The 18,602-nt window shown below is 42.3% G+C and overlaps 1 protein-coding gene across 1 annotated transcript; it reads right to left on the bottom strand.

Annotated features, from left to right (window-relative positions):
* Positions 1–371: 371 nt before the first annotated feature.
* MS4A12 (membrane spanning 4-domains A12) lies at positions 372–14,863 on the bottom strand. The gene is made up of 7 exons (XM_042907218.1): positions 14,600–14,863; positions 11,409–11,546; positions 8,910–9,024; positions 5,108–5,220; positions 4,848–5,004; positions 4,517–4,659; positions 372–641 (listed from the first exon to the last, which is right to left on the bottom strand). The coding sequence occupies exons 1-7, from the start codon at positions 14,861–14,863 to the stop codon at positions 372–374; spliced, it is 1,200 nt and encodes a 399-aa protein (XP_042763152.1).
* Between the last annotated feature and the right edge of the window lie 3,739 nt (positions 14,864–18,602).

Here is an 18,602-nt window from a genome sequence, read left to right as displayed (position 1 = left end):
AAAATTTTTTTTAAATGTTTGTTTATTTTTGACAGAGAGAGAGAGACAGAGCATGAGCAGGGGAGGGGCAGACAGAGAGGGAGGCACAGAATCTGAAGCAGGCTCCAGGCTCTGCGCTGTCAGCACGGAGCCCAACGCAGGGCTCGAACCCACAGACCACGAGATCATGACCTGAGCTGAAGTTGGATGCGCCCCATTGCAGGGGCCTTTTGTGAGGAGGTGGCTCCGCCCCAGGTGCTGTCCCCTACTGCTTCCCAAGCTCTAGAGCCCGGGGGGCCCAGCAGCCTTGCATTGTCTTCAGTCCTCCTCACAGAGCAAGGAGCCTGGGTACAGTCCATGTGCAAATGAGAACACAGCTTTCCCCATGGAGCTCAATCCCGGTCATGGTCACGGGCATGGAGGCCAGGCTGGCAGCTGAACTCCACTTCCTGCTCTTTGAGCTCCAGCTTCAGATACTTGAGCTCAAAACTTCCTGCAGGATCTTTCCCCTGATTCGAACCGCTTCTCCAAATAGATGCCTGGGGATCCTGGGCGTCTCCCTCCTGGTCATCCAGGTTTAGGATAGCTTCATCTGCTCCATGGGAGTAGGGGACAGTTGTGACCGGTTGAATTTTAGAGGGATGTAACAAATGCAAAACACACTGTGGAGAAAAGAGCTTTTGGAATTCTTGTGTAGGCCTTGAATGAATCAATGATACGTACGTATCCGTGATGTATGTGTGGATTCTGGAAGGAGGACTCTGAACCCGTGTATCTCATACTGAGATCTTGACCTTCTTGAAGTCTTAGAATTTAGAATTGGTAGACACCCTGGAGCCCTAGAGATCTAATCATAACCTGTGTTGTTCTGAGGCGGGAAGACAATAAATATATGGTACATGTGGGTTCTCCTCGTGTAGCTTCACTTAAGTTTCTTGAGTGAAGTCTTGTACTCAAACCCAGCATTTTTTCCTTGCACATGAAAAAAGCCTGTATATACTAGCATTTAGATAAGGCCTGCTCTACCCCATTTTATATTACCCCAAATACAAGGTATGTAAAACCTTAACTTTGTGTAATAGCCTAGAACAGTGTTTGGTCACAAAGTAGTAATATGTTTTTTTGAGCAAATGAATGAAGAAATGAATATGTTTTTAGATGATCCAGAACGAACATGATGACCCATAGATCATCATGGATCCATCCAGCATGATCCATAAGGCCTTCCAATAGTGATTTAGTATTAGTAATAGGCATATGACTTCTATGCTAGGGTATATTTCTACTCCAGTCAGTTTCTCAGGTCTCAGATCACAGTTACATTTTTAGAAAGCTGAGGCAATTTAAAACTTAAAGTTGAACTTACTGATTTGATTTTCCATAGGAAGTCTAACACTTAGAGGGTATAGGAATCCAAGAACAGAAGCTTTGTTTTTCTCAAGCGCACAGAACAGCACCCTCTACAGAGTAGGCACTCACTAGCTATATGATGAGTGAATGAATGCTTGAATGCTTTCCCCAATTGCATAAAAACATGTTTGCTTTGTTTAAAAGGAATCTACTACATAAGAATGTTATGCTTACAGCATTGTTAAAATTGCAGAAGTAGGCAGTCTTTTTTTTTTTTTATTTACACTATCCAAGGCCTCAACTTAAAATACAAATTTTAGATGGTTGAAACCCGTATCTGTTAGCATCTTTTGAGTATCCAGCCAAAAGAAGAATCAGAGGGGGCAAATCAATTGACACGCTAGATATTGAGTTAAGAGACTCTTAGGTGTGATTAAAAGGTACCAGGGCAACTTTCAGGAAGCAAGTGATGACCGTACTTATTATATTACTAAACTCCTTCTCTCCCATCGGAGTCAGGTGGTTCCTTCAACATGGACTAGAAGGTTACTATAGAGAAACATTGTTTGTTTGTTTGTTTTGGAGCTACAAATCTCTCATTCTACCCCAGACCATAAGAAGAGTGGGAATAGGGGTTAGGAACACTGTGTGGACTTCGGAGCCAGACTGCCTGGGTTCAGGTTCATGCTCCCGTCTTGCCAACTGCATGTCTTAATGGCAAGTTTTTAATCTCTCTGCTGTGGTTTTCTCATCTGAAAATGATACTTATTAAAAAAAAATTTTTTTTTTAATATTTCTTTTTTAGAGAGAGAGAGACAGAGTGTGAGCGGGGGAGGGACAGAGAGAGAGGGAGACATAGAATCCAAAGCAGGCTCCAGGCTCTGAGCTGTCATCACAGAGCCTGATGTGGGGCTCGAACTCATGAGCCATGTGATCATGACCTGAACCAAAGTCGGATGCTTAACTGACTGAGCCACCCAGGCCCCCCGAGAAAATGATGCTGATTATAGTACCTATTTCACAGGGGTGTTGTGAGCATTAAATGTATTAATTTTTCCTAAGTGTTTGGGATGTGCCTGGCACATAGCGTAGGCTAAATATTTGTTATTATCATTATTACTGCTACTAAAGTAAAGTGAGAAAAAGAATATGGAAATTTATTTGATGGAAATTTATTTCAAAAATCAGCTTTGCTAGACATGCTTCTCTTCCCTAAAGCAAGTCTTACGTTTTAAGTTGTTTCTCTAGATTTACAGTATGCTACCCCTCCAGGCATTTTGGGTGCTATTTAGTGCCCTCCGACCATGGGGTGCGTGTCTTTATTTTCATTTAGCTGATGAGCTTCATGGTGAAGGGCACAGCATTCCTGATTACCCAAAATGCTAAATAGTGAGGACCCAGGCAGACCAGGAAATTTGGAACTGTGTAATAGTCACCTGACATAATACATCTGCTTTCCCAGATGCAAAAATTCCATTCTTCTCATCTGCCTCTTCCTTGATTTCAATTTCTCTGCCTACTCTTTCCCTATATATTTTGTCCCATTTGGCTTTTAATTTTTTTTCTTTTTCATTTTATTTATTTTTAGAGAGAGAGAGAGAGAGCACAAGCCGGAGAGAGGGGCGGTGTGAGGGAGAAAGAATCTCAGCCAGGCTCCATGCTGAGCATGGAAACTGACTTGGGGCTCGAGCCCACAATGCTGGGATCATGCATGACCTGAGCCAAAATCGAGTCGGACGCTTAACTGACTGAGCCACCCAGGTGCCCCTGTCCCACTTGGCTTTTTTTTTTTTTTTTCAACGTTTTTTTTTTTTTTTTTTTTGGGACAGAGAGAGACAGAGCATGAACGGGGGAGGGGCAGAGAGAGAGGGAGACACAGAATCGGAAACAGGCTCCAGGCTCCGAGCCATCAGCCCAGAGCCTGACACGGGGCTTGAACTCAGGGACCGCGAGATTGTGACCTGGCTGAAGTCGGACGCTTAACCGACTGCGCCATCCAGGCGCCCCATTTTTTTTTTTTTTTAATTTTTTTTTTTTCCACTTGGCTTTTAAAAATAATTCAGAAACTTCAAAAATGGGTAATACTTTGCTGTTTCCAAACTGCTTTCACATAATGTTATGTTATTTGATCTTTACAACATCTCTACTGGAGAAAGGCAGATAACAATTTTTGATCAATCTATCTGTCCTTTTTTTTTTTCTTCCCCTCTTAACCTAGTTTAGATTTCATAATCCATCATTTCAGTAATACTTTTGGCAGTGTCTCATGCTTTTCTGCCCCTTTGGTATTTTGTCATCCTGTCTTGCAAAACCCTAATCCTGGATGAAACCAAATAGGCACTTTATCTAGATTCGCATCTGAGCAGCCTAAGCCGTGCTGAAGCAGTCAGTTTGTGTTATAAATTTGTGAGCATTGCTTCAAACGTGCCTTCAGGGTAGCCTGGCAGTCCTCTTCTGTTTCTCTGATCAGTTTATTCTCTATTTCCATGACTTTTCCAACATTACCCTTTCTGTTCAATATTCTGATTCTACACATGGCCCCGACCTTGGGTGTCACCTCACTTCTGCTTAGTTTTTAAAAATTTTTTTAAATTTACTTTTGAGGGAGAGAAAGAGAGAAAGACCATGAGCAGGGGAGGGGCAGAGAGAGAGAGAGAGAGAGGCAGACACAGAATCCAAAGCAGGCTCCAGGCTCTGAGCTGTCAGCACAGAGCCTGATGCAGGGCTTGAACCCGTGAACTGCGAGATCATGACCTGAGCCGAAGTCAAGATCTTGGAAGCTTAACCAACTGAGCCACGCAGGCTCCCCCTCACTTCTGCTTTGACAGGGATGACACAAGGCATCGTAATGGGGTTTCCTACATCCTGGGTACTATTCCTGCAAACCTGTTGATATCTGCAACAGTGACATCTCCTTTTCTTTGTGTTATGTGACTAAACCACCCTTCTGCATCACTTGGGCCATGCCTTCCATATACACTTTGATTTCTTGATGCTTATACCACAGTCATCCCTTCTCTCTAATATATTAAACAGCTCTCTATCTTAGCCGGATTGTTCCCCTTGGCTTTTAAACACGCCCAGGGTTTTCCCATTTCAGAGACAAAATAGCCATAACCCCAGTAAAACTCACTCAGTGTTTCATCCTTGGCCTGCTGTTACCCCACTGCAAATGAGTTTGATGTACGTGAAAATACTCTGTAAATAGCAAAGCTTTGTAGTTATCCAGGAGGCAGGGTTTGATGATACGAATGTACAAAATACCGTGAGCCATGTTCAGTCTTCCGGTCCTTCGCCTTTGCCAGTGTGGTAGTGGTATGTGGGAAGAACCTGTGTCAGGGAAATACATGTGGTTATCATTAGTGACAAAGTAAGAAGAATCTCAAACACAGTCTTCAAAGATCAGCGATCATCGTGGACTGTGGAGGACAGTTTCTTAAGAAGTTCCTGCAGAGCAGTTTAACCCCGTGAGATTTTCTGGTGCTCTTTTTTGTTTTAAATGGCATAAGTGAGGTGACCATCGTCTCTGGGAGGAGCTGAGGAAGACTCTGGTGCCAAGGTACTGGTTGCATACACATTTGGAATAACCAGGACGGGCTGGGAAGAAAGAATAAAAGAAGCACTATGGTTACTACAGTCCTCCTCAGTCCTGGTCCCCAGCCCTTTCTCCCTCCCCTGACTCAAGGTGAGCTCTTGTGAACCTGCGGTGGGACTTGACTGCTGCTCTTCTTCCTCCAGCACATACTCAATTATTTTACAGAGAAGAGGCCCAGCTCACCCTGCTGGTCTTGGTGATTGCTTCGTTGGCAGAATGGGCTACAGTACAATTTGTGCAGAACTCCAAGACCGAGAAGATGATCAGCAGGGCTGAGATTCCTTTCCCAGAAAGGAATCTGAGATCAAGAAAAAAACACGCTGAAATTTTGACTCATCAGGAGGGCTCCCCGCAGGCTTCAAAAAGTTATTGGCTCATCAAAGGTGCCACTGTTCATGCTCAGCTTACTCCATGATTGTTTCTCTGTTATCACCAAATGCTTATTTCAGGGAAATGTGAATTAATTTTGAATTTTCTTTAAAATGCCACAAGACTTTCCTTTTCTCCAGCAGACTGTTTAGAAACATTGGAAAAGAAGTGCACTGTTTTTCTTTGCAATGGATTTCTTGTTTTTATAAAAATGTTACCTGCTTATTAAAAAAAAAAAATTAAGCCATATAGAAAACAATCAATCCTCCCTAATGTCACTGCCTAGAAATAAGCAAAATTAATATTTTCTGCCTGTTTTTCTAGAACTCTATGTAGAGGCCAAAAGGCAGATAGAAAAATGGATGTGTCGTGAGACAGCAAGAACTCTTCAAGAATGGAATTGTTTTGTACTTACTGTTTTGAAGTTTGTAAATACCATTTGATTTTAAAAGAATAGAAATAAGTAAATTAAGTCTGCTAAAATTACAACTAAAAGTGTATGAAATCCATGAAGAAGTTGAAGTAATTTTAAACCTACCCGTTTCAATTTTAGTGTGAAATGATTGCTTACGAAGAATAAGGCGATTGGGCACTCTGACATCTGTCTCGTCTCACCTCTCTTCACCTTTCAGACTTTGGTGATTCTGTCACTTTTCACTTATTTTGGTGGGGGGAGTGGGTGAACATTAAAAGCTTTATATTCACTCCTGTAGCTGTCATTTCCCTTGCTGTTCAGTCTTCCAGTCCCAGATGATCATTTCATTGGTTTAGCGCTCCTTGCTAATCTTTTTATACAACTTCTCCCTGCCTTTCTGAGTTCTTGATTTAATTTACATCATGTGTGGTTGAAGAAGCCTTGTTCAAGAATTTTATTGGATGTGTTATTCTTGACTCACAGTTTTTTGTCACCAAAAACTTGATGACATTGCTCCATTGTCTCTCCTCCCTGCATGTTGCTGTGGTGGACACTGAGTCACGCTGACTTTTCTTCCAGCTTATAGGCGATTGGATTTCTCTGCCTAAAACCTTAACGAATCTGTTGTTATACTTGATACCTTAACAAGGGTCTATATCTATGCATCTTTCTCAATGAGTTTACGTGTCTTTCTCCCAGATAGGTTATTCTCTTTCAATGTAAAAATTCAGTGATTCTCTTCGTTCAGGATTTTTTGCTCAGTATCCCTGGTTACTTTTTTTCTGTACCATGTGTTGGATTCTCTACTCATGGAAACCAAGTATTATTATGTTGGATGAAACTTGCCTGTCTGCCATGTTTATTATCTTCTTTCTATTTAATGTATTTCTCATTGTCTCATTGTCTTCTGTGAAGACTGTGACAGCAGGTTTTCTCTCTACCATATTTATTGAGCCCGTTGTGTTTCTTGCTGTGTGTGATTTCTTTGTTAGATCTGTAATGGTTTGGGCTACTTGGTTTCTCTAGTGCCACAGGTCTTTTTATTTCATCCTGTCATTTTCTTTTCTCTCTCTCTTAGAGAGAGAGAGAAGAGAGAGAAAGAAAGCGTGCACAAGTGGGAAGAGGGGCAGAGGGAGAGAGAAAGAATCTTAAGCAGGCTTCGCATTCAAAGCAGAGCCCGATGCAGGGCTTGATCCCATGACCCTGGGATCATGTCCTGAGGCGAAATCAAGATCGGATGCTCCACCAACTGAGTCACCCAGGCCCCCCCATTTTATTTTCTTATTAATTAATGATTTTCAGTAGTATAAAAATGCTCATGAGAAATCTTCTATTGATAATTGGGTAATGTTTTCTCCCGTATTGTTTTTTGTTGGTGGTATCGTTTTGCTTGTTATGTGTGCCACTGCTGCGACATGGTATAACATGGCTTGACCTGCTATTGGAAATTTCTTTTGTTGTCTCTGTGTTAAATGGAAAAACCTATACCTGGGATTGAATACCAATACCTGAAACCAAAGAGCTGGTTCATGTGTTAATCACAGAGTAGAGTCGTTCTGTCAGAGAACAGGAATTTGAGCTAAAATTTAAGGAAGTGGTTGCCCAGACTAGTAAGGAATCTAACCACGAGAACGAGGACACTCAGTGGATTCCTCGTTTGTGTGACTCACATCTCCATCAAACCAGGGCACATCTTGTGAGGAAGAGGGAAGACACGTGTGTTTACATCCATTTTATCATCTGATACGTCTTTTGTTCTAATCAGTTGAATTGTGTATCTTTTATTCAAAGTAAATAATAGGCATCTGAGTGTTTCTGGTGACCCATTAACCCGCGGGAATCTTAAGTTTTCTTTCCTCCTCTCTTCCTTTTTTTCCTTCCATTTCTTCCTTTAATCACTCTGATGTATTTAGATAGTTTCCTACCACTTTTTTCAGTTTTCTCATTCTTCAAGTGAACAACTGTATATAGGCCTTATGTTTGTTCAGATATAGTACAGGTGAGTTTTCCCCGATTATATTTCTCCTTAACTTTGTCCACTTTGTCTTCCTTGTTTCCAGCTTCAACTTAAGGGCTAGATACAGTTTTGTGTACATTTTGCTCAATGCTAACGATGCAGCTGTAGCAGTGAGAAAAATAGCTTAGCTGGCACTGAGCACAGTTCTTGCTGGTGAATGTGGGCTCTGCTCTCTCTCTGTCTCTTTTGAGAAATGCCTATAGTAACACTTGCTCCAAGGTCAGAGGTATATCCTGTTCCTGTGGATTTCTGCTCACTCCTGCAGGTTTTCAAGGTGTACTGGAAGAAGTTAACTCTGGTGACCTTTCCTACTTCTCTTGAGGTCCTGGGATACCAAGGGCTTTTAGCATTCAGGATTTGCTGTATGCCTTCTTAGAATTGACTGCTCTCCACCTAAGTCTCCTTAGCCCTCGATCGGAGAGCATTAGCGAGACTTCTCTGTATATTGTCATTTCCTGCTTTTGCTAGTTTTGTTTCTGGGGAGTAAGAAACCAGGTCAGGAGCTGTGCTCTGCCACCTTGAGACGCAGCAGAATCATTTGGTTTTTCACTTGGATGCCTATTTAAATGGCGATTTTTGAGTAATTTGTGTTCTTTGGTTTGGTATTATAGAGGATATATATTGTGTTCTTGCTTCACTCTGTGGTAGTTACCAAGAAGTCCCCTCATATTCTTGCCTTCTTATAAGCACTTCTGTGCACTTGGCTCTTGGGGAAATGGTCAGAGTCCATGCTTTGCCTGACTGTGGTAATGAATGGATGATTCTGTTTGGAGAACATTGAGAGGCATGTGCTTCATTTTCAAGTTGCTTCATTTTTCGAATTTCTCTAATACAAGTTGAACATCCTTGACGTGGCCAGTTTCCCTTCATCCCGTTCTCAGTCTAAAATGAAACTACTCCATAACTTGACTGTCTTTGTTACGCAGAATTTCAAACCTCTAGGAAATACTGTCTGGGCGTCTTTAAGTCTCTTTAGCTGTCTTCCCCATCGTTCATGTGATCAACAGTGAAAGCAATAGAGGGTGTGCTTTCTGCCCCAATCCATCTGCAGAGGTGGCTCTTCCACTTTATTCTACAGTCCTAGCGATCCTGTGACATAGTAGTGGGGCTGCTATACAGTCATGAGAGATACGTGTGAGAGTGGCCAGAGAGGAGACGTGTGGTGGATGATGGGATACTTACGATTGCCCAGCAGTCTTGGCTGAGGATCCCATTCATACCCGCATCCAGCAGCAGCAGAGTCACTCCAGTGGAGACAAAGATCGCACTGACCGTGTTCATGCCTAGGCTGCCTTTAATCTAACGGAGGTGACAGGAAAAAGAAATCATACGTAGGAGAAAAACGAAGCAAAATGAAATAAGAATCAGTTAAATATAATGGCTCTCAATCCTTGAAATCTTCAAACAAATTTTGAAGTCGAAATGACTTTTGTTTTTCCTGCCTCTCTGAGTTTTCTTGAAAACTGTGCTGTATGCAGAGTGAAGGTAGCGTACTTCTAGTATCTGTAGAAAAAGGTACATAATACAGAGCAGAAGCTCATCCATCGCGTTTGTCTAAAAGCCTCACACACAATAACAGTTGTGTTCCCGGTTTAAAATACTAAAACAACAAAGAAAGCTTCAATGAGCATTTTTCTGCGGCACGCGTTGTGTGAAATCATTTACGTACATTGTCTCATGGAACTCCTAAAACCGCCATACAAGGTAGTACAACAAAGCATCCAGTGTTACATAGATGGAAAAGCGTGTCTGCAAAGACATGTTTGCTGATAAATTTAGAAATTGACGAAAACCCTGAAGTCGTTCTAGGGACTCGGTAAAAAAAAACCCCAGGTTTAGAATGAGGAAGTCATTAGGCTTTTGTGGGTAGAGATGTATGGGTAGAGTACAAAATTTTCTTCAGTTTCTACAAGAAGATTTCGACACGCAGCAGGATAATTGGGAAGCCAAGTCTTCAGCCAACTTGCTAGCAGTGGCTGAGTTAGTTCTTTTTAGAATTCACAAGAGCTTTGGCATGCCTTAGGGTCTCCCCACGGGCCTCTAAAATGCTGCTGGAAAAATTGCTTCAGGTACCATTTTAGTAGCTGTCTTCTCCAAATGGACAGATTCTGTGCCTGGACAACCTCAGTTAGAGGGAAGGATCCATAAATGATGCAGAGAAAGGGTGCTTTATTTTGTTTTTTAGATGACGACAGGAGTGGTTAATCGAGGTTAGACTGATTTTAGTTTCGTTTAGTCTAGCCTAGTCCCTAGTCCAGTCTCTAGTCTAGCGTTTAGTGTCTAGTTTAGTGTCTGGTCTAGGAGAACTTGAGCAGCAGGACTCTTTGTTCCCATTTTCCCATTCTTTCCTCCTGCGCCGGATTAAATATAATCCTGAAACCACCTCTGCTCTGGTTGTCACCATGTCTTGGCAAATCACGTTCCTGCTCCTGTTTCAAAAGTAGACCAGGAAATTGCCAAAGGTGGGGAGCTGTGGCCAAGAGAGTTGAAAGACCTGTCTCAGTGATTGGTTTCATAAACTTTTTCTGTACCCAATTGGTGCTTTCAGTGATGACTTAACAAACTGTAAAACAAAAGTCACATCTGAGTAAAAATAGGCTGTGTGCAAATAAAAAATAAAAATACAAGGCAAGGCAGAACTGAGAAGTGGCAAATGAATAAGAGAGTCTTTGATACCAAAGTGGCGGGTGGGTATTTCCTGGCTCCTATATTCTGCTTTGGAGTTCCCCTAATGCAGTGTGACCCAGTGGAACCAGGGAGCCCCAGGATAAAGCTAAAAACCTTACCTTTACCAGTTTCCGCTCTTGGGAGTCAGACAGTCAGGACATGGGGCTCTGCCATTTCTGAGTGGCAAATTGTGTGGACCGTGCTGGGGCACACATACCATGGAGGCAACCGGTAGAAATATTTTTGGGGGAAAGAGTGCTCCCCTTTGCATTTTCTGAGTCCACTTTCTCAATTTTCCTCTCCAGATCAATTAAATGAATCTTTCAAAGAGTTTAAAAAGTAGAAACATTCTGACTTAACCAGACTAGGGGAAAACTGCTTGGATGCCAGTATATAGAGAGCACTGGTAGCGATGAACTGTAGAAACAGACACATTTATTTGTGAAAGATGGGTTCTTTGGTCGTGGGAGCTTCTCTTTTAGTAGGAAAGATTGGTCTCTTTATGTTCATCTAGTTTCCCTGTCGAAAGTTCCTCTCATACTTCTCCATTTTCTGGAGTAACTTTCCGAGATTGTTTCCTTTGGACTTCTCCCTTTTTTTCTCTCCTTAGTTTCTCGCATGTAAAGAACTCATTCTCTTGTGAGCTTACCATGTGTGATGACTTCTGAGCTCACAGCTCCGTCTCTTGTCATGATCGTTTGCATGTTTTAATCATGTTCCCGATCGCCTCCTTTTGCCTGTCTCCACCCAGTACATACATTTCCATCTAAAACATAATCAGGAACTAAAACTTTGTTGGTTACTTGATCAGTGTAAACTTGAGGGTATGAGTTTAAACTGCAGGTTAAAATGGAGAAGAAAAGCTCTTCTTTTTTAAATACTCAACCAGAGCTGCTATATCTCACTTTTACAGTGGATCGGATGTGGGGCTTTTATAAAAAAATGGGCTATGCATAGGCTCGGGACAGCGGTATCTGATAGAGTGAGAAGGAGAGGTGTTCTAGCAGTCTACTCACAGAGATGCCACCCCGGATCGCATATCCGCTAATAAAAGCAAAGGAAAGAAATGCAAAAACTAGTCCATAAATGGCGTCCATTAAACCTAAAATAATTCTGAAACCAATGTGCATCAATCCAATCAGGATCTGGATTGCCTGAAAAAAGAAAACGGGCATTTTCAGGTTGCTTCTTCATTTTCAGGTATGAATGAGGCATCACTGTCACTGCTGCTGCTGCTTTTTTGTTGTCAGCTCCGTCAAGATGCATGGCTGTCCTTCATGCATATATACCTGTACCGCAGGAGGTGGGCCACAGAGGTTTTGGCAGACGCTGGAGCCAGGCCCTCAGCAGAGGCCTTGTTTGAGGTATTTGGGGAGGCTTGTAAGGATGGCCCAAGGAGAGTTCTTCAGGTGCGTGGTCAAGCATGCAGTGGTGTCCCCTGAGAGCCTCTAAAAGACTCTTAGGAAAAAATGCTTAAAAAAAAGTTTATTTATTTATTTTGAGAGGGACAGAAAGAGCACACATGCATGAGGGAGGGACACAGAGAGAATCCCAAGCAGGCTCCACACTGTCAGCGCAGAGCCCAACGTGGGGTTTGAGCCCACAAACTCGTGAGATCATGACCTGAGCCAAAATCAAGTGTCAGATGCTTAACCAACTGAGCCACCCAGGTGCCCCTGGGAAAAAATGCTGTAACTTTTTTTTTTTTTAATTTTTTTTTTAATGTTTATTTATTTTTGAGACAGAGAGACAGAGCATGAATGGGGGAGGGTCAGATAGAGAGGGAGACACAGAATCCGAAGCAGGCTCCAGGCTCTGAGCTGTCAGCACAGAGCCTGATGTGGGGCTCGAACCCACGGACCGTGAGATCATGACCTGAGCCGAAGTCGGACACTTAACCGACTGAGCCACCCAGGCGCCCCCCAAAAAATGCTGTAACTTTGATGGCCGTTCCAAATGGGCCTGTTTTGCTTGGGAAATCCCTGTTGTGGAGAAAATATCAATGAAGGAAGTATCGGTGAATTTATGGGGCATTAAGTACATGTTTGATAATATTCTAAACCCTTCACTTTTATTGTTTCATGTAATCTTCCAACCGATTGGATGGAGACACAGAGTTGTCTGTCTTAGTTTTCTCAGGCTGCTGTAACAAAATACTGTGCTACCTTCTGGGTAGCTTATAAACAACGGAAATTTATGCCCACAGTTCTAGAGGCTGGGAAGTCCCACGTTCAAGGTGGTTGCCTTCTGGTGAGGGCTCTCTCCTTGGTTCATAGCGGGGGACTTGTCGCTGTGTTTTCACATACCGGAAAAGGCTAGGGATCCCTCAGGAGCCTCTCTTGTAAGTCACTAATCCCATTCATGAGAGTTCCTCCTTCATGATCCAATAAGTATTTCCCAAAGGCCCACCTCCTAATACTATCTTTAAAGTTAGGATTTCAACATAGGAATTTTGGGAGGACATTCAGAACACAGCAGTGTCCAAGGTCATATAATTACTGAAGAGCAGATCTGGAAATTTAATATAGGAAATTGATTCCAGAACTTGTGTCTTAAGTATTGCATCCAGCCTCCCTGAAGGTTCAGCTCCACCTCTCCACAAAGTCATCTCGATTATACTGGTCAGCGTAAGCTCTTCTTTCTTTCTAAATTCCTGTTTTATCTTATGATATAGATTATACACCTTATTACTTGGTTTTATGCTTGTTTATATTGTTCTTTTTTAAAAAAAAATCTTAGGTGCACAAACATTTTCTTGTTGGCCAAGACATATCCTCAAAGACAGGGAATACATCTTTGTACCTCTTAGAGCACCTTCCTTCATCCTGGATGAGCACATTTGTGAGAAATAAGAACTGTTAGATTGGGCCAGAAGTTAACTGGAGATTTACCATTTGTTTCTTCCCAAACGTATGCCTTAATCTGCCCAAGAAGACTGCAGATACAAAGATTGCTGTGTTTATTTCTTCAGTAGCTTTCTGTTGAGTACAGTTAAGTTACTAAGTTGAATCAGAGTTGGAAAAAAAAATCACAGCTTCCTAAATAGTGCTAAGAGATTCATATTTTCTTTGAATAATGAATTTCCTTGAAATTCAGGCTAATGAAAGCTATGAGCCTTCTCCCTGAAAAACCATTCTTAAACATCCATCCATACACACATCACACTTTTGTATAGAACTTCAGAGGTGTCATGGGCCTGTTTTAGCCAACCACGGGTCTCAGTTGAAGTGATTAGGCATTATATTTGGCTTTTACAGACTCTTCTTTAGAGAAGAAGTTCAGTCATCTGACCTCAGGCTTCTTATCCTCACCCTTGCCATCATCTTGATGGCAGTTAGATGTTGGGTTAATGCTGGTCTACTCTTCTCCTGGTATCACCCTGGCTATACCATATACCGACCGAACTTGCCTACAGGCCAGATTTGGTAATTTGGTCATTTAACTTACTCTTGATGTTTGGCCACAGCTACTTTACGTTCTGAGTCTGCTGGGGCAGATGCCCCAAGTCCTACCACCTGCGGCTCCTGTACTGTTGTGGTGCTTGGGGGCTACTAATAGTGTAGATGTACAGTCTTCAGGGAAAATAAATAGCTTCTGTCAACTGGAACTTTTACAAACAAAACGGCAACCATCACTTTAAAGTCCTTCCCCTGAACGCCTCTCTGTTACCAGTTAGAATGCCCCAGTGGCTCCCCATTTCCACTCAGAGTACAAGCCAGAGCCTCTGTCCTCCAGGCCTCACAGGGTCTGGCCCCCACCCCTCCTCTGCCCTCCTTGAGACGACCACCTCCCTCCATCATACTGTTCTACTTAACCGGCCTCCTTCCTGTTTCCCAGACACAGTGCATGTTCTCCTCTAAAGGCCTTTCCAACTTTACCTGGAAGCTCTTGCCCTGATGTCTGCATGGTGTGCTCCTCCCTTCCTGTCTTTGCTCAGATGTCATCTTCTAAGGAAAGCCTGCTCTGATCAACTTGAAATTGCTACCCCTGCCCTTCACTGCCTGGTACTTCTTATACTTTTTATGCTTCTTTATTTATTTACATTGGTTGTCATCCCCCACTATACAGTTTCTAGAAGAGTGTTCAGAAATTTTTAATGATTGGACATGTAGGTCATGAGATCACAAACTTCTCTCCACCTATAACTTATAAGCACAATCAAACCTTGCAAATGCAAAATTAAAATTCTCATAGTAAGTAGACTTACCCCTAGTATCTTTGCTTCTTCTCTAAAGTTTGTGGTTGCTGCTCCTGTAGCTGGGTTTACCATTTGTATGTTTCCTTGGCCCTGCTGACTCTTGGTGATGATTCCTGGAGACCCAAAGAAGGGAGGCTGGGCACTCTGAGCTTGTTTTGTGGGGTGCGTGAAACCCAGGGGTGGTGGAGACCCAGGAGCCATGGTGTTGCTTGGTGGGTAAGGACTGAGTGTGGTTTCATATGTTTGAGGTTGGTTTGTTGGCTGGGATGACATCACTATGTCCTAAGTACTACAAAACATAACAAACTTGTAAATTTACCCACGAAAGAAATTAAAGACAATCTTGTCAAGTGTCAGTTTTCTGTGTGAACACTGTAGAGCAAGTGAGCAAATAGTGGGTGATGACAACCAATGTAAACACGATCCTCGTTTGACTTTGGAAGGTATATACCTCCTATAGTTCAAAGGAAGCGAAGGAGGGGGAAGACAGGGATGGTTTTATTTTCCAATGATTGTTCAATTTTGTGAAGTATTTATACATATTAACCTTCCCTGAGTTCATTGCTTCTGAAGGACAACAGAGGGAGGGAAGGGATGGTGGTGGGCTGACCCAGAGATGTCCACATTCTAACCGAGGAAGCCATGAATATGGTGGGTTACACGGCAAAGGGGGTTTAAAGTTGCAAATGGGGTTTAAAGTTGCAAATGGAATTAAGGTTGACAATCAGCTGACCTTAAACGGAGATTTCCTGGGTTATTTGGGTGGGCCGAGTGTAATCACAAGGGTCCTTAAAAGTGGAAGAGGGAGGTAGAAGAGAGAGAAGGAGGTGTGGAGATGGAAGCAGGGTTGGAGAGAGGCTGTGCTGCTGGCCTGGAGTGGAGGAAGGAGCTGGGAGCCAAGGACTAGGGTGGCCACTAGAAGCCGGAAAAAGCAAGGGAAACATTCCTTCCTAGGGCCTCCAGGAGAGAATGCAGCTCTGCCCACACCTTGATCTTAGCTCAGTGGAACTGGTGGGCTACAGAACTGTCAGAGAATTTGTATTGTTTTAAGCCACTAAGTTTATGGTAATTTATTATGGCAATAAATAGAAAACTAATACAGGGGCCAAGGATACAATTGGATGGTAAAAAAGCGGTCCAAGATTTAAAATAATCTGTCACTGCTTTTCCAAATAGATAATTCACATATGGCCAATTAAATTGATCGTCTTGTTCTATAGGAAAAATACTCTTGAGGTTCCCTATTCATTTTTGTCCTCTGGAAGCACAGAGTATCTCGGGTCCTTTGTGGCCAAGGGGCATTTTGTTGGAAATCAACCAGCACAACTATATATGGACAGTAATCATTATTTACCCTTGAAAAAAAAAATATATGATACTTAAAAAAGTTTGTGTTCAGTGTCCTTAGATTCCTTTTTTTAAGACCTCCTTCCCAAACCATTTTCTTGTGCATTATAAATATTAAAAAAGTAGGAGTGCTGAATGCCTGCATCATTGTGTGAAGTATGAGTAGTCTGCTTGGCGCATTCCTCCACTGGTGTTTAATCAGTGACGCTTATTCGGACTATGTCGTAGAATCCTGAAATTTCAGAGTCTTGCCAATTGTTTTGTCTTTTACCTTGGGTTTACAGAAGAGAATTTGGAGCAATACAGGTTAAACGCCGTGATTGAGGTTACATAGAAAATGTGTGGCAGAACCAGGACTAGAAGGTTGAGCTCTTGGTTGTTGGTGTGGAGCTCCCCATTCCAACCACCCTGCTCACTCTGGATGCTGGCAGAGCTGGCCTGTTTATTTTTGAGACAGAGAGAGAGAGAGAGAGCATGAATGGGGAAGGGATGGAGGGAGGGAGACAAAGACTCCAAAGCAGCTCCAGGCTCTGAGCTGTGACACAGCACAGAGCCTGATGCAGGACTCGAACCCCAAACTGTGAGATCATGACCTGAGCTGAAGTTGGGCGCTTAACCGACAGAGCCACCCAGGTGCCCCAGAATTACAGTCTTTTGATGCATGGAGAAGACTTTACAAGCCAGACTGACTTCTTAATGGTTCAGTGATTAACTTGGTAAGGCCTCAGCCTCAAGTGAGCTGTCTAGAGAGCTAGCATTTTATGAAACAGTTATTATAGGCACAGTAGGGTGTCATGGTCAGGAGCAAGAACTTGGGGTTAGAATCCTGGCTCTGACATCAGCTCTGTGTCTTTGGCAAGCTTGCTAACCCCTCTTTGCTTTAGTTTCTTATCTGTAAAATGAGGATCATAGGAGTACCTTCCTTATAGGGTTACTTGGAGTATTAAGGAGTTATTCCGTGTAAAGTTCTTAGAGTTGTACCTATTAGAACTTCATGGGTTGGCTCCATTACTGCCAAGCTGATGAAATATATTATCTCTCTTAGTCTTTAACCACCCCTGCTGCCCCCGATGAGGTAGGTATTAATATCATCCTCATCGTACAGTGAGAGAATTGCATCAGAACCTACACTTGTAACCCTTAGCTTTGAGCTGCTTAGGTGCTAGATACAACTGAAAAAGGTGGAAAATTAAGGGGAAAGGTGGAAAACACATTTTGGAAACCTCTGAGTACAAAGGGATTACTTTTTCAGAGCAGAAACACATTTTAATTCACAAAAGGTTATTTATTTTAATTTTTTTAAAAACTTATTTATTTTTGAGAGAGAGAGAGAGAGAGACAGAGTGTGACCAGAGGAGGGGCAGAGAGAGAGGGAAACACAGAATCCAAAGCAGGCTCCAGGCTCCAAGCTGTCAGCACAGAGCCCGACGTGGGGCTCAAACTCATGAACAGCCAGATGGTGACCTGAGCTGAAGTCGGACGCTTAACTGTCTGAGCCATCCAGGTGCCCCACAAAAGATTTATTTTAAACAAACAAACAAACAGTTCCATAGCTGTGATTCTTGGAGTGACTCCCTATAGCTCTCAAATAACATTTGAGAATATGAGATTTTATAACCCATGGATGTGACTTCTGTGACTATTTAGTGCTCAGGCCCTATCAATGTGCTATTTCCCTAACTCCCCATCTGCTCCTTCACTAACTCTGGGGCCTGGAGCAGCTTTCTTAACCAAATCCGTGTTATCAGTCCCTGTGTCTCAGCTATGAAATGAGACTAACGATGTCATTCGGAGTGGCAGGTATGAAGATCAGGTAATCTTAATTCCTGTGAAGCTGTTGGAACGGTGCCCATATGGAGCTTGATAAAAGGCAACTATCATTCTATTCTCAGAACCCAAAGTCTAGGTTGAAGAAGGGAATGTGGGCATATGAAAAGTGTATGATGGAGATTGAACTCAAAAGGTCAGTGCCAAGACCAAGGAGCTAGGAGATGGGAGCTCATGGTTCGGTAATTAACCAGAACAAAATTTTTCTTAAGATTTTTTTCTTTAAGTGTTACAGCAATTAAATGATCTGTGCATGGAGGTGCTCTCGTTACCTCCTTCCTTTCCTGTTGATCATTGTCATTTTTGTTTGTTTCATTGGGAAATTTAATAAGAAATTTCAAGGTTTTTCATTTATTTATCAACATTTTTTGATTTCATATCTGCTGTTTACTTCTTGGACTAAGGCCTGTGTGTTCCATATAGAATCCAGACTATTAATAGTTTATAAAGAGTATGCTAGTCTTAGATGCATTCTTATGGGGGCAAGTACTGCTTGTAGAAAAAGGTTTAAAGAGCTGAGCCAGTCTCGATCCTTTGACTTTATACTAAAATGACTTAATGTACAAACAGCTCTACTGGTTACCTAGTTGGTACAAAGGGAAGGGAAAATGCTCAGGGGAATAACTAAATAATAATTCAGTTGAAATGAAGATAATCCTGAAAATGATGGAGGAAAAGGGAAACCAATGAAATGACTGTTTTCATCAATAGCGCCTTTTGTGCGATATTTTTTCTTGACCGTTGGTAAAATATTTACTATCAGTTGTCCTTTCTTCTAAAAATTAGGGCAACTGTAATTATTTGTAAACCCAAAGAACACATCAAAAATAAGTCCAAT

This window comes from Panthera leo, chromosome D1, assembly GCF_018350215.1.
Source record: "Panthera leo isolate Ple1 chromosome D1, P.leo_Ple1_pat1.1, whole genome shotgun sequence".
NCBI lineage: Eukaryota > Metazoa > Chordata > Mammalia > Carnivora > Felidae > Panthera > Panthera leo.
Note: the sequence above shows the minus strand (reverse complement) of the source record. Positions and strands in the feature narration are given on the sequence as shown.

Bases quoted from the DNA above. Each gene is read 5' to 3' on its own strand.
- MS4A12 (XM_042907218.1), bottom strand. From the start codon at position 14,863: ATGTCATCCCAGCCAACAAACCAACCTCAAACATATGAAACCACACTC. The intron at 9,025-11,408 runs GTGAGTAGACTG...CACCTCCGTTAG, and splicing joins CGATCCGGGGTGGCATCTCT to ATTAAAGGCAGCCTAGGCAT. The intron at 642-4,516 runs GTACATCAAACT...TTTTCTCCACAG, and splicing joins TATTTACAGAGTATTTTCAC to TGTGTTTTGCATTTGTTACA.